The sequence below is a fragment of the Platalea leucorodia genome (assembly GCF_965183815.1).
Source record: "Platalea leucorodia genome assembly, chromosome: 16".
NCBI lineage: Eukaryota > Metazoa > Chordata > Aves > Pelecaniformes > Threskiornithidae > Platalea > Platalea leucorodia.
In genome coordinates this window covers 7,831,969-7,846,019 of record NC_138838.1, presented here as the reverse complement: position 1 = coordinate 7,846,019, position 14,051 = coordinate 7,831,969, and the positions used below count along the sequence as shown (strand labels likewise).

The 14,051-nt window shown below is 40.1% G+C and overlaps 1 protein-coding gene across 3 annotated transcripts; it reads right to left on the bottom strand.

Annotated features, from left to right (window-relative positions):
- Positions 1–1,198: 1,198 nt before the first annotated feature.
- TRPV1 (transient receptor potential cation channel subfamily V member 1) lies at positions 1,199–13,975 on the bottom strand. 3 transcript variants are annotated; one of them, XM_082328251.1, is made up of 18 exons: positions 13,579–13,975; positions 12,467–12,662; positions 11,751–11,779; positions 10,281–10,596; positions 9,554–9,720; positions 9,096–9,248; positions 8,560–8,700; positions 7,772–8,070; positions 6,969–7,145; positions 6,577–6,741; positions 6,200–6,295; positions 5,517–5,587; positions 4,680–4,845; positions 3,867–3,933; positions 3,136–3,452; positions 2,420–2,547; positions 2,051–2,166; positions 1,199–1,479 (listed from the first exon to the last, which is right to left on the bottom strand). In XM_082328251.1, exons 4-18 carry the CDS (start codon positions 10,580–10,582, stop codon positions 1,313–1,315), a joined length of 2,532 nt encoding a protein of 843 aa, XP_082184377.1. In that variant the 5' UTR covers positions 10,583–10,596; positions 11,751–11,779; positions 12,467–12,662; positions 13,579–13,975; the 3' UTR covers positions 1,199–1,312. The 3 variants fall into 3 exon arrangements, 2 of the variants coding, with proteins under 2 accessions (XP_082184377.1, XP_082184378.1); XR_014229946.1 differs by lacking the exons at positions 1,199–1,479; positions 2,051–2,166 and adding an exon at positions 2,766–2,943 and having other exon boundaries at positions 2,465–2,547; XM_082328252.1 differs by lacking the exons at positions 1,199–1,479; positions 2,051–2,166 and having other exon boundaries at positions 2,425–2,943.
- Positions 13,976–14,051: the final 76 nt, after the last annotated feature.

Genomic DNA, 14,051 nt, shown 5'->3' with positions numbered 1-14,051 from the left:
TCCTCTCTTTCCAGGGCTCCTATCTGTAGTTTAGGAACATCTGCCTATTTTCTCTCTTAGATATTTTTCCTGATTCTCTTTGTAAATCCAGCCAGATGGATTTGCAGCACCAGATTTCTTTCCTCTTCTTGTTGCTGTCAAAGTCAAGAACAAAAACTTTCTGATTTCAAGATTATTATTGTTATACATTATTATACATCTGACCTTTGAAACATATATTCTCTATAACCACTATCTCTTACTTTGTGCAAAGTTCATCTGTTATCTAAATAAATGTCAAATTTGGGATCTTGTTAAGCCTTTAGCCTCAGTAACAATAACTGTGAATTCTGGAGTTTACTCAGCCAGTGTAAGAGAAACATTTATTTCATTGATTTTGACTATTCAACCTTTAGAATTTCACAGAGTATATTTGTTCTTGTGTTATGAGAAAAGAATAACAACATCTCTAGATCATTCATTATTTTGTATTCTTTCACTGTATCCCCATTTATTTAGCTCTTTTCCAAGAAATTTTCCTCACAGGAACGTATCTCTGGGCTCCTGGTGATTTTTACTGCTCTTTTATGAGTCCTTCTCCAGTTTCATAATAGTTTGGTTAGTTTTTGAGGCTGTGAAGCCACAAAATCAGGGCCTGTAGATGCTCACAAAAATACTTTTTAAAAGAAAGAGAACCTAAAAGCAGACAGAAGGTATGAAATCCACTATATTCAGGATGTCAAGTGATAACAATTTTTCTATAGGTGCTTTTGTTATTTTCATATTATCAAGAGAACATCCACCATCACGGGCCACTTGCACCAACCTGCAAAACTTAGTGAAGTTCCTGTTAGCTAACAATGCAAATGTCAGCTCAGATCTCAGAAATGCATGACAGCACTTTCAAAGAGTAAAAGAAATGGATGAAGACTGGAAAAAAATCTGCACTAAAAGAGGGCTAGCTACCTTACAGACAGCTCTGAAGTGTGGGAACTTCTCAATGTATTTATTTATAAAACAAAAAAAACCCAACACAGGAATTGTTTCTAACAGGTCATGAGACAGCCTAGATGCAAATTTCTAGCCAAGTAAATATAAACCAAGTAGTATAGAGAGTTTCTTGCAGATTTATATTAAAAATAACCATGAAGACATGAGCTTAAACAACAAGTAGTTTATTTAGCACACTTAATAAATCCTTGCACACGGTAATTTCCTAAGTCCTCTGACCTCTGAAATCCCTGTTCTTATGAATCAAGTGCTCTAATTGCCCTGCTTGTGAGGACCAACATAGACAACTAGAATTATCCTTCTTCTTAAAAATAAAATAAGATTAGACTGACTTTGGAAGTGACTCCTTCAACGTCTCAGAATCTTCTGGCTCATAATAAGGTTCCAAAATAGGTTTTAATCTGACTTCTTCTGGTAGTTTTGGAGTCTCTTCTCTCCTGCTTCCATCTCTTAAAAGTGGAACCAACGTTTTCCAGTTTTTTCCTGAAACTAAAAAGGAAAGGAATGGTTAATTTTTTCCCCTCCACAGGAACAGAAGAAAACATACAAGTGGTTTAAATAGGAAGAAAGAAGCAGGATGAAAGAAGAAGAAAGAAGCAGGAAGAAAGGGCTTTGTGGTTTTCTTCCCCATACTGTTCCATGAGTTTTCCATATTTCAGCTGGCAAGTGCAGCAGAGACTGATCATACAGTTAAATACTTCTGTGCTGGATGCTGAGCTCCCAAACTATAGACTTTGGGGCCTCCAAAGTAGCTTCTTGGCTACTTGGCTGCCATCAAACACTATCCCATCTCCTCAGGCTTTACACATATAATCTGCCTTGTAAAATCTACAATCAGAATGACGAATCTATGGGGTGTCTATTCCAGAGAGTAAAACTGCTATGTGAATAATGAGCCCACTTAATCCTTTACATTTTGTGCTGACTGAAAATGCCATTAACTTAGCTACTGCTATTATCATTAAGGGCATAAAATGACTGCCCTCTAACAATTAATCGATGCTGCTTATATCACCAGTGTGTAGCCCATACTAGGATTTAGGTCCCTGAAAACCCTCACCTCTGCCAGGCTTGATAGAGTAACTGGGATTTCGTTTGAGGTCCCCAGAGTACCCAGGGTCTTCATTGATTATGCCCAGATTAGTATTCCACGTGGACCAGTTCACTTCATCAACCCTGGGGAGAGAACAACAAAAAATATCTATTCTAAGGATCACCAGACAACTCCAGGATGCGTTTGTATCACATACTGCCACCTCTCAAGCCTCCAATCTGACCCAGAAAACAGATTAAACCGACTACTGTAGACAGCGTTAGTGCACTGCTTTTCAGAGGAGTGCTCCCAGGGGAAAGTTCTGCTTCCCATTACCAGATACCTTAATGTTGTTTGTCTATAAAAGATTGTTCATTCGACACACAAACAGATTACCTAAAGCACCATCTGTAATCATCTTGGCCGTCAGGTGTGACCCCCACCAAGACTTGCTTCCCAGACCGGAACGAGCGCCTCACACAGTTCAAGTAGCTGTTTTCAATATCCAAGATTGTGACGGCTCTCTACCAGGTAAAAGAAAGCAGACCACTGAGAGGCTGCTGTTTCAAAGTCACACAAATCCTGAATTCTGCCTTTATTTTAAAAACCTTGAGCTTCTATCATTGTTACCATCTTAAAGCAGGCATCATAACCATCTCTGAAACATCACCCTCTGTTAATATGTCATTAAAAATGATGAATTACTGCCCTGTGATTAGAACTATGAAGTTCCCTTTCTTACCTCAAACAAAAACCGATGTGCCTTTGAGATTCTGGTAAAGACTGTATTTCCCCTTGCATAATCCCTGTCTTCATAGCCTGATCGGGATTTTCCATCATCAAAAGCCCAAATAATTCTGTCTAATTATAAACATACTTCTTTTCTTAAATTCTGAACGTCTGTGGAGCACTGGGAACATCTGCTCAGGCAAAACATCAAATACACATGGAAAAGGAACTAATATGCTTTTTTTAGGAACCGTTCAGGGGAATCAGAAAGAAGCAGTGACCTGCTATTTAGAAACATGTCAGTTCCTAAAGATTCTCTCTGAAATTTCTTATGATTGCCCACACCCTCTTTCTTGGATAGCAGCCTCACAGAATCAATGTACCTGGAGTTTCCAGATGCTCTTGCTCTCCTGTGCAATTTTGCTCACAGTTTCTCCCATCAGTGCAATAAGCATGTTGAGCAGCAGGATGTATGTAAGGATGACATAGAGAACCAAAAGGATGACAAACACAGACTTGAACCTGTAGTTCTCTGTGAACTCCAGGTCCCCCATCCCAATAGTGAACTTGAAAAGCTCCAAGCAGGTATAATACAGACTATTGTAGGATGTGCGGCCTCGTTTCATTTGGCAGCATCGGGCATATTCAGAGCTATTTGTGTCTTGCCCCTCATTGTCATCTTCAATTAAAGTCACCACAGCTGTTGCAAAAGAGGAAACACACATGCGGGATGAAAATACAATTTGAGATCATAATTCCATTGCAACCAATGAAAATGAGCATAAAGGTAAGACATGTTATCTTCATGGTGCAATGTCCCCAGTGAAATTGCTCTATAAAATATTCCCCATCACTGACACCCTCTCAGGAGGTGCTGTCTCAGTTTTATCTATATAGAACAGGGTGACCGTTTTTCCACTCAGCTTTGCAAAGCAGATTGAGACCCAGGGATGAAAAGCTGCATGAAATTACTATAAATAATTGTTATTCTGAAGAGGGTTTTTTGTAATTAGGTTAATTTGTTAGTTTTTAGTTGGAAACAAAAAGTCTAAGCCAAATAAAATTTTCTGAGATTCTTTAAGATAACAAAAAGTAACTCCAAGTATGATATTACCTGTAGAAAATCCCAAGAGGAATACTAGATAGACAAACATGAAGCGACATAAATCTCTAAGGATCATCTGTAACACGGAAACAGAATATTTTTATGTTGCTAAAACTTGAATATAAACTGCAACAAAAACTGGTAGAAAATACTGCTTCAGCTCAAGAAGGCATTTGCTGTGAACTGGCTGTTCATGCATTAAACTGTTGTTTATCCTGCTGAGATAATAAACTTTAATACAGAAAACATTCTTCTCTGTTACTCATGCAACAGTTTACACACATATGCAAGACATATGCATGCCAAATAGTTTCATCTTTGTGAGTATAAACCACATTAAGACAGTTGCATCTTCCTTCCCCTCTTGGGCTAGCTGTCTACATCATATATAGAGGTTTATTAGCCAACTACTGCCTCTTAGCTAATTGCTCTGTTTGGTAACACGTAAACTATACCTAAAGAAATTTTCAGCTGGTAGAAAGCTGTGCCATTTCACACCAGACCAGTCTGCACTGTTCTCAGCCTGCTTTCATCCATGCCTATCCAACTGTCGTTATTTTGAAGCATGGCAGGTAATAATAATAACATCAAGACTGCTATAAAATGTATGGATGAGGAGCAGGAGGTTTTTTGACATAACTTAAATTGTATCACTTCACTCAGAAAATAATGGCCAAGTATAGTAGAGTAATATGAGATTTCCCAGTGGCGTCATGGAGATAGATATAGGTACGGTGATTTCTCTCCTGGAAACGGGGCTGTTGGCAGCAGCGTCCTGATCTGAGCACTCTGCTGCCCTCATCACCCACTCACTGGACTGACCTTGGCAATCATGACAGAGTAAATGCCCATCTGCTGGAAGCCACGGGTGTAGTACAGCATGTTAGCCCAGCCCAGCGCCAAGGAGAAGACCATGGAAGCCACGTACAGTTCCTGGCCACAGAAGTACAGCACCACAGAGCTCAGGAGGAGCAAGGAGTGAACAAAGCTGAAAGACAAGTACGGTCTGAATGCAGAGTGGTGGGAACAGAGGAGCCCCATGAGGTATACTGCAGAATGAGGGATTCTCCAAAACACAAAGGAGCCTTGGCAGACACTTTGTCTCTTCCCTTCATTCTTTCCCTTCTCAAATCCTACAGCTCCTCTTGCAAGCTCCTCAGTTTCCCCACATATAAACTTCTATAGTCTCATCTGTGCTCTTCCTTGTGACTGGAGGGAAGAAAAGTCCTTGAAAACACTAATTTCTTCAGCACTCCCTCTCTTTCCACAGACCCATGAAATTGCCCTGTTTAGCTGCACTCCAGCTGGGAAGAGAAAGGGCCCAAATTACCGAGAGGCAAAGCTCCCTTTAGGAATGGGAGGATTTCTGCACATCCAATGCATACACTTGATTGCATGTCCAACTTGGAAATCTATTCCTAACTCTGCTGCATGACACAATCACTGAACTTTTAGACACTTCATTTGCTTTACCTCCAAACAAGGTTTCTGATCCAGACCCACTTGTTCAAGTGCTATGATCCACTGGCAAGTATTTTGTAAGGACCCAGGAAATTATAGCAAAGCATCTACCTATTACAAGCAGCCTCAGCCAAAGCTACAGATCTCACACACTCATCCGTTTCATGCTGAAATGCAGTCAAAGATATTGGAGCTTACAAAAGAACCTCACTGTAGCTGTCAACTATCAGCGTTTTGAATGACGGGCGCCTCTGCACGAAATACTGTATCTGAAAAAAAGAAATGGGAATGAAGACCAGGTTTGCATCCAAAGAGGGATTAAGCATCCCATGTGAATGCATCAACTAAGCACTGACACCTATCCCAGGGAGCTGGTACCTATAAAACATCTCACAAGAACAGCTCAAACCCAACAGTGGCACAAGATCTAGGGAGGACTCTTCCAGTAACACTTGATTTCTCTTACATCTGGGGTCTCTTTTGAAAACAACCACCTATTCAGTCACTGGTTTGAGGACCTGTGATTCACTGTACACTCTCCATTGGCTGCCAAGAGGAAGCAGGGGGACTTTAAGCTAACATGGGTAATCTTTAATAGAGGCCTGGCTATTTGCAATACCCCCATTCTTAAGCTTTGGCCAGGCTAATTGCCGAGATGCTTATTGACTTCTAAGGATAGTCTTTTTTTTATACAATAGATAAAACTGTATCTTAGCCTGTGTGCTCGTTAGTAACCTGAGAACTCCTAATGAGGCCAAGGAAAAAGATTTGTAGCTCTTCACTAAAACATGGATCTTAGCAGCCAATGCTAACGAATAGGAAAGGCATGTTCGGTTCTCTCCTACACCTACCCAAACAGCAAAAAGTTTCAAATATCTTACCCCTCTGAAAAAAAAATAGAGACCTCCCAGTACACTCAGGATCTCTCCAGTCACTCGAAAATATTCCTCGGTGCTGTGACCAAACGTGAAGGGAGGCTGTATAAGACAGGAAGATAGATATGTTCAGCAGAACTGGAGACAGGAAAGACCTGGCCTTGCCAGCAGCTGAAAGCAACTACATTTCTGGGGCAACAGGTTAAGTTTCTGAATGTGTTGCAGCAAGGGGGCAAGACTGGGAAGCAAGCAGGGTCACAATCTCCCTCCTGTCTTCAGGAAAGGGGAAAATTCTGATGTTAGGAGCACACATTCAAATGGGAGGCAGATCTGGGATATCATGCACTGGGTGGTTTCCCTGATATATGACAGGAGTAACATACCTTTTCCTTCTTCTCTACAGGTCTGTAGTAAGCAGCTGCGGTGAGGATGATGATATGCATGGTATAGACAAAGAAATTGAAGTAAAATAAGTGTTTGACAAACCGGTCCCACTTGTCTTGCAGCAGCCTGTTAAGGGGTTCCACCAGCAGCATCTCATGACGGTTCTAAGCAGGAGAAAGAGGAGAATCTTGATGGAACCAGTATGTACTGGGCTTTGAAAACAGAAAATTATATTCATCTTCAGCAGATGTTCCCTCTAGTACCCTTAAACTCAGGAGGGGAGATTGCTGTTTTATAGAAACGAGGCAAAAGTTGCACTCTGTAGAATATGGAGCTCTTCCCCAACAGTCCCCCAGCCTGTGAATAAAATGCCAAGGAGGTGCATACTCACTGGCGTTTCACTACTGTAGGCAATGATCTCAAGCACTGAATTTTTCTCGCATGTGTCTATACAGGATAGGTCATAAAGAGATGAGTGGACAGGTCCATAAGCCCATTCAGTGAACTTCCTAGACAAGTGTCTGCACTCAGGATCTTTGATCTCTCGTCTGAGGATGTAAGCGAAAATCTAATTGCAAAAGAACAATAAAACCAACATTTCAGTGCTAATGGACTTCTAGTTCCTCAGTATCTCCACAAGACAGGATGGCTAATTTCCCCCTAGTTTAACTGTGCCAAAGTCAAACCACTGGAGCACTGCAGAGATCAAAGTCTGAAGTAAACACAATTAATTTTCTCACTAGATGCTCGGAGATGAGAAATAGGAATATTGCTTACAACTTGCCATTTTCTGTTTCCAAACTGCAAGAGAAATGCAGAGATCTATGTTGCACATCTCTGAGCATACAGTCATTCTGAATGGGGACTGCCAGAAGACGAGTTGTGTTAGTCAGTCAAAAGCACAAGGCCTCTAGTGGTTCAGATGATAGCAGAGACCCACTTTCTGTTTCTGCTTGGGCTGCCTTGCATACCAGTTGTATATGAATAACGCCAGCTGGGCACAGACACACACACACTTCCGTAGCCTTTAAGGACTATGCAGTTTTGCATGTAAAACTGCAGCATCAGTTCCCCTTAACTAAAAGGCCGCAACAATAAGCAGTGATAAAATCTGTCCTGCATAAATGTTTTGCATGTACTCTGTATAACTTGATAAAGTAATGGGACAGATGATAAACACATTTGCTCACCTACCCCTATCTTCCCTGTTTTGGCTGCCAGAGTTAATGGAGTCAGCCCTTTCTTGTTGGTGAGTTCTTCTAGCTTCAGGATTGGATTAATTTTGGCACCAAGGATCAATATGTTATTGTACATCTTGGTAACAAACTTGGTATTATCCTTAGTATTATCTGCAATCTCCACCAGCGTATGCAGGACCATATTGCCCATGGAGTCCTCAGCGGCAATGTTGGCTGCCTGGTAGGGGTTCTCAAGGAGGAATTTCACAATGCAGAGCTGGTTGGTGCAGGCAGCCAGGGACAAAGGCAGCTCCCCTACAAGCAAGCAATGGGAATGAGTGGTCAGAAAGCCCATTACTACATGTGCATAAACAGAAAGAAGATCACGTTGTTTTCATCTTTCACCATGAGAAGAAGAGGTGTATTTCTCTGTCTGATATAGCACCAATTCTTGTGATAGCTGTTAGAATTACATTTTCTTTGGTTTAACTGCATCACAGAAACATAGCTGCTTAAAAAAGCACTGAAAGGAGAGCTAGCAGAAGGTTACAACCTTTCAAAGGATGCAGTGCCCAGAAAACAAAGGGATGTAGACACCAAGCTCACACTGAACACCATCAACTACCAACTGTGTTTCTTTAGATTCTCAGCCTTTGGGAGTAAATATTTGGACTAAGTGGTGGAACAGCCCATCTGGTACTTCTGAGCCTCCAGTCCCACATAAACAGGATTATTTAACAGCTTGCACTTGGAATAACGCTAGGATAACTCAATCAATAAAGCCCATACTGTGCTCACTCCTACCAAAATAAAAGCCAGGTTTCCCTTTGATTTTCCTGAAGAACTCCCCACAGGCTCTTGCATGAACATCTGCTCCGTTCTGGACCAAGAGCTTCACCAGGTACATGTTCCTTCTCTCAATGGCGATGTGAAGTGCAGTCTGGCCTACAGAGACACTCATCAGACAGAAATCTTCAACATTTAATACAGACTGAGAGCTTTCAGGCACCACAGTTCATTCAGCTCCATGTAAGATGGTGGAACTGAGAGCTTTGCCGACTAAAAAGCTCTAGAATTGAACAAAAAAAGATGGCACAGACAGCAAATACAAGTCCCCTGAACTTGCTATTAAATCACTGTATATAAAAAATGGCAGAATATTGCACCCAACAAAACACTGCCCTAGCATGAATGCGCTGATTGTTAATCACACACTGGAACTTTGGGGTGCTGCATCCTCAGGCATAAGGCCTCATGCAGAAGACTGTTTGAGAGCCCTGCCTAACCTCATCTTCAGTCTTAGCACCAAGAGCGTTCACTGTAGCACCCGTTTCTCTTACCCTTGTAGTAGTTGTCAGTATACTCTGCATTAACAAACTCTTTCAGAGTTCCAGTTTTCCTTGCAATATCCAGCAGCAAGGGAATGGTATCATTTTTCCCATCATGTAGATTCAGCATGGCTTTCAGTAAGCAGGTTTTCCCAGTTTCTGGCTCTATAATATAAAAAATTGCAGCTATATAGAAGTGATTACCAACCTACCATCTACTCCCAGGCATGCAGGAATTGATGAGGTTCTTTTCAAAAGACAAGAAAACTCATTCAGGGTTTCACAGAAAATTTCAACTTTTCTGAATTCTCCTGTAACCTTATAATCAATGCGTTGCCCAATCAATAGGGAAGTACTGGCTATTAGAGAACCTCCTGCAGACACTTAACACAATTATGTTGTTTTCTTTTCATCTCAGGAGCACTACTGGAAGAAGAGGGCAACTTAAGGTATGTGACACTAAAGAGTACCTTTGAACTCATCATCTGTGAGATGCTTCAAGGTTCTATTAAGATAGAGTAGCAGATCATCCAGGTCCCTTGTGTTGCCTTGGGCTACAGCATCAAAGATCCTTCTGCGGTCATAAAATTTGAAAGCTTTTTCTGAGCAGCCTGTGATGGAATCTGTAGATAGGAGCCTAACAAGGGTAAATTTTAGTTACTTAAAAGTCAGATATTTAGCAGACTTTTTATAAACTACCAGAATACTATTTTTCATTTGCTTGTGTGAAGCAGTAAGCACTACAGATTAGTATAGATGGATCTGCAAAGTCTACAAGATCAACAAAGTCTGCAAGCGACTGTCCTGATAAAATTATGTGTCTGTGCTGAAAAGCTGAGAACAAGACTTAAAAGAGGCACTGAAGTACGGCAGACTAACTGCAGGCCTGGGAGCCAGGCAATCCCATGTTCTCATTCTGAGCGATGTCCATTCACTGAACAGTCTCAAGCAAGTGAATTAAGGCCTACTGCTAACTTTGGGCAAAATATCCATGGACTGAACTTTCAGAGATGCCAAGAGACAACAGCTATTGTCACTTTCAGATGCACTTTTGAGCTGCTCCTTACTTTGGCGTAGAAAGTAGTGAAACTGAAAAAATGGGCACGCTCACGTGGAGAGAATAAATGCTGCTCTAAGAAACACAGTCTGCAGCTGTCAAACTGTTCATTACAACCAAATCTTACAAGGCAAACTTACTTGTGAAGTTTCCCCCTCTCCAAATTGGCATGAAATTTGATGACAGAAGGTGCCATCAGGTGATCCATCTGGTAAAAGGAGTCCATGGGAGCCATGTTCTTGTCACTATCCCCCATCACAAACCGCCCACGTCTTGCAAAGATGTTGCTTTTGGGTGGCTGCACCTTGGTGCCGAGCGTACCCTGGAGGCTGTCAGGTGTTTCCAGCATGGAGTCCTCCCCATCTGTGTGTTCATCTGTCACTTCAGGTTCCTCCATGTCAGAACTGCCAAATTTCTTCATCTTCCCAAGAATGGAAGACATGATGAGCAGGCAGTCTGTGGGGAATGACGCAAACACCTCAAGTCAGCAGTTTACGGGGCCATAAGTCCCCTTTTGCCTAGGACTGCTCTCCAGAAATAGCACGTTACAGGTTGGACTTCATGATCTCAGAGGTCCTTTCCAACCTTAATGATTCTATGATTGGGTTGGTTGCAACAGCCTGGTTGTGCCATAATCGTATCTCAATGATACGATCTCAATGATACGATCTCAATGATACGATATCAATGATACGATCTCAATGATGCTGAGCACAGAGGGCTTCCTGCATATAGGAAAATTATGAATTAATGGCTTTACCAGAGTTACGGCAGTGCTAGATGAAAATTGGGGCATGTGATTCTTGGGAGATTAGTGTCGCCTCAAACATGAGACACGGAAACAGAAAGGGAAAGGTTACCACAGATAAGAAATGACTGTAAGACCACACATCTGATCTTGTCTGATTTACAACCACAAAGAATTTGACACGTTAACAAATATACTATACTGAAAGTAGAGCAGGCTTTTTTTTTCTTTCTTTCTTATCAAACTTTTAATCAGACAAATGTTGGTCTTCATGCCACTGAATGCAAAATATTCTGGAACTCCAGCAGTGGAGACAGGAATGCATCATATCTGAACCACTGCACAGCTGGCTTTTAGAGAGCTAAACAGCCTTACAAACATACTCTGAAATTCTAGATTGCTTGGAAATCTTACGGCTTTGAGCACGAGTGTTACAAAATCTTTAAAAAACCTTCAATTATAAACCAAATTACAGTGGTCAGTAATCTTCTCTGTACATTCAGTGTGAAATCAACATCATAAACAAGGTTGTTTCTCTTCACAAAAATATTCTGAGGGATTGTCTGCAAACCTACATTGTACATTAAAGCTAGATTTTCAGTTCTATGGGACTAGTTAATATTTACATTAAGGGTCACCTACATTCTCCTGTGCAAGCAGGATAAGAAAGAAACTTTTGACAGGCGTTCGCATTTTCTATAATTTTGTACAACATATATGCAAAGAAAACATCGGTTTGCAAACTTGCACATTTAGGGTTACTGGAAGCAAAACAGTGTAGTATAGGTGAAATACTATATGAACTTTCTATGAAATACATAGAAAACTATGCAGTTTAATTTGCTGTTTCCTCTGAACTCACCTTTCAAGTTCTTTGTGTCCTCAGAATCACTGTGAAAGAATAACATAATATCTTATTAACTTAAATGTTCTATAAATAAGAAATTATATATAGAAAAATATTTCCATTTGGAATATGATACTAAAAATATAGAAGAACAATTACTTCACTGCAAAAGTTATGAAAATAGTTTTATAAAAAATGGAAAATACACTGGGAATACAGCCATGTATAATTTTAAATTTTTTTCTTATTTAAATTAATGTGGATTGAGCCAAAAACATCAGAGAGATGGCTAGGGAAAACAGAATCACTTATTTTCCACAGAATAGGTGCAATATTAAAATCCACAGAATAGACTCAATCCTGTCTCCCCGGCAATTTGCTCAAACCTGTTTTAGTCATCATATGTGCTTTTGTTTCTAAACTCTGTTGCTAGTATCTTCGATAATGAAGACAAAGCTGCATTTCCTCATGAGTATGAATTTGCAAGGGAAATAACCTTCAAAATTCTATGGAAGGATTCTTTAAAAAAAAAAAAAAATTATCTGTCCTAAAAAATTGCATGACCTACTTGAACTCGCTGAATCCTACATACATTGAAGTTTGATACAATAAACGAGATAAAGAAATATTTTTGATAGATTGTCTAACCACATCACAACTTATAATAAATACTAAAGAGAGATTACAAGTAACTAACAACCATGCTATTCAAATATACATGCAGAACTTACAAATATTGAAAAAAATCCTGTCTTCTGCAAAATAGTCCAGTTTCAGTGAACACCCTCTGATCTATAGGAATTTGGTGCTGGATATTCCTCCTCCAAGGTGCCTGGACTGAAAAGACCTCAGAGTTTGCTTCTCCACTTCATTTGTCTGCAAAAGTGTTCTATGTGTCTGATGATTTTTAGAATCAAGGGAAGTTCACTAGAAGAACAGAGAATAGAGTAATAAGATCATTAAGAACAATTCTGGAACCAGAAGTATCAGTGGCTTCTATTCCCAGGAGTTTAGCAAAGCTCTTTACAAGAATTGCAGTAAGTTGCTGTTGTTTTTCCCTCCCCTTTAATTGCATTTAGTAATGGATACTCTTCTCCAGATTTCCTCTTCGTAAATACACTCAGGCTTGCAAAAAAACCCAAACGACCAGACAACAATTGTTTCTGCGGGTCACAGTTTCATTTCAATTTACAAAACTTTGTAAAATACGCCACAGCTCTTCTCTGAGATCAGTCATCTTCCTGTCCATCTTTCTTGGGTGGCTGCTGTAAAGCCCACCAAGTATTTTAAAGATAAGCTGATTCTGAGCAGAGTTGAAGAAGAACCAAGGACAGAAAGTCCTAAGGCCATTCTATCACTCCATGTTCCTAATATGTTTTATTTAAATAAAATACATGTAACAGTCAGCTTTTAAATATTAAAGTCATTAGGAAAACAAAAATTCTTATCTAATCCAGGATGGATCTAACACCTTAAAAATGAAGAACCATGTCATATATTGTTAAATATATAATTTACATAAGATCTTTCTGCCAAAAACTAGTCTAGAGAAACAGCTTTTCCAGCAGGCTGAGCTGATAGGCTGTAGCTGTTAGGCTAGAAGCAACCTCCAAACCTCTAGCTCCTGAGGTTTCGAGTTAGATTATGAAATTATTCAATGAAATTATCTAGTTTATGTTTTGCAAAAGGTAACTATCTTTCTAGTCTTGCCATCTATCTATCTATAAAAGAATAATATATTTGCCTATTTAATAGCAAACTAATTATACTACTATAAACACCCTACGGCATTGCACTCAAAAGAAATAAAATACCTATTTATTAATGCATAAGTATAGATTACCAATAAGGCAGGTCCTTAGCTGGTGCTCCTGGAGCTTTGCTGAGCAGAGCATCTCATTCAACATTATGATTAACTCCTTCACCATTTCCAAAGTAAGAAAACTATATGGATCAGTGGAGGGTCTCCCTTATTCAGTCTCCAGCTTCTTGCTGGTCCCTTTTGCTAAATGCTCCTTCTCTCTCTTCTCCCATTCCAGGCATCAGCTCCTTTCAGTCTTACTGCACTCTGATGTACACACTTCAGGAGCTTTCTGCTGTTTTCTGAGTTTTGATGCTTCCTTGATCAGTCTCCTTGACCTTTATTTCTTGTGAAGATGTTATTTCCTTCTTACCAGCAGCACTCCATCGCTTTTTGCAACAGTTCTTGGACGTATCACATTCCATCTCAGCAGGGACCTGGTTTAAAGGTGTAAGCTCATAAGGAGATGTGAATGCTTATCACAATAGGCCTGTAATAAACAAGAAGGAATTTAT

Bases quoted from the DNA above. Each gene is read 5' to 3' on its own strand.
- TRPV1 (XM_082328251.1), bottom strand. From the start codon at position 10,582: ATGTCTTCCATTCTTGGGAAGATGAAGAAATTTGGCAGTTCTGACATG. The intron at 5,588-6,199 runs GTAAGATATTTG...TCTTTTTTTCAG, and splicing joins TCTATTTTTTTTTCAGAGGG to ATACAGTATTTCGTGCAGAG. The intron at 3,934-4,679 runs GTCAGTCCAGTG...TCCGTGTTACAG, and splicing joins ACTCTGTCATGATTGCCAAG to ATGATCCTTAGAGATTTATG.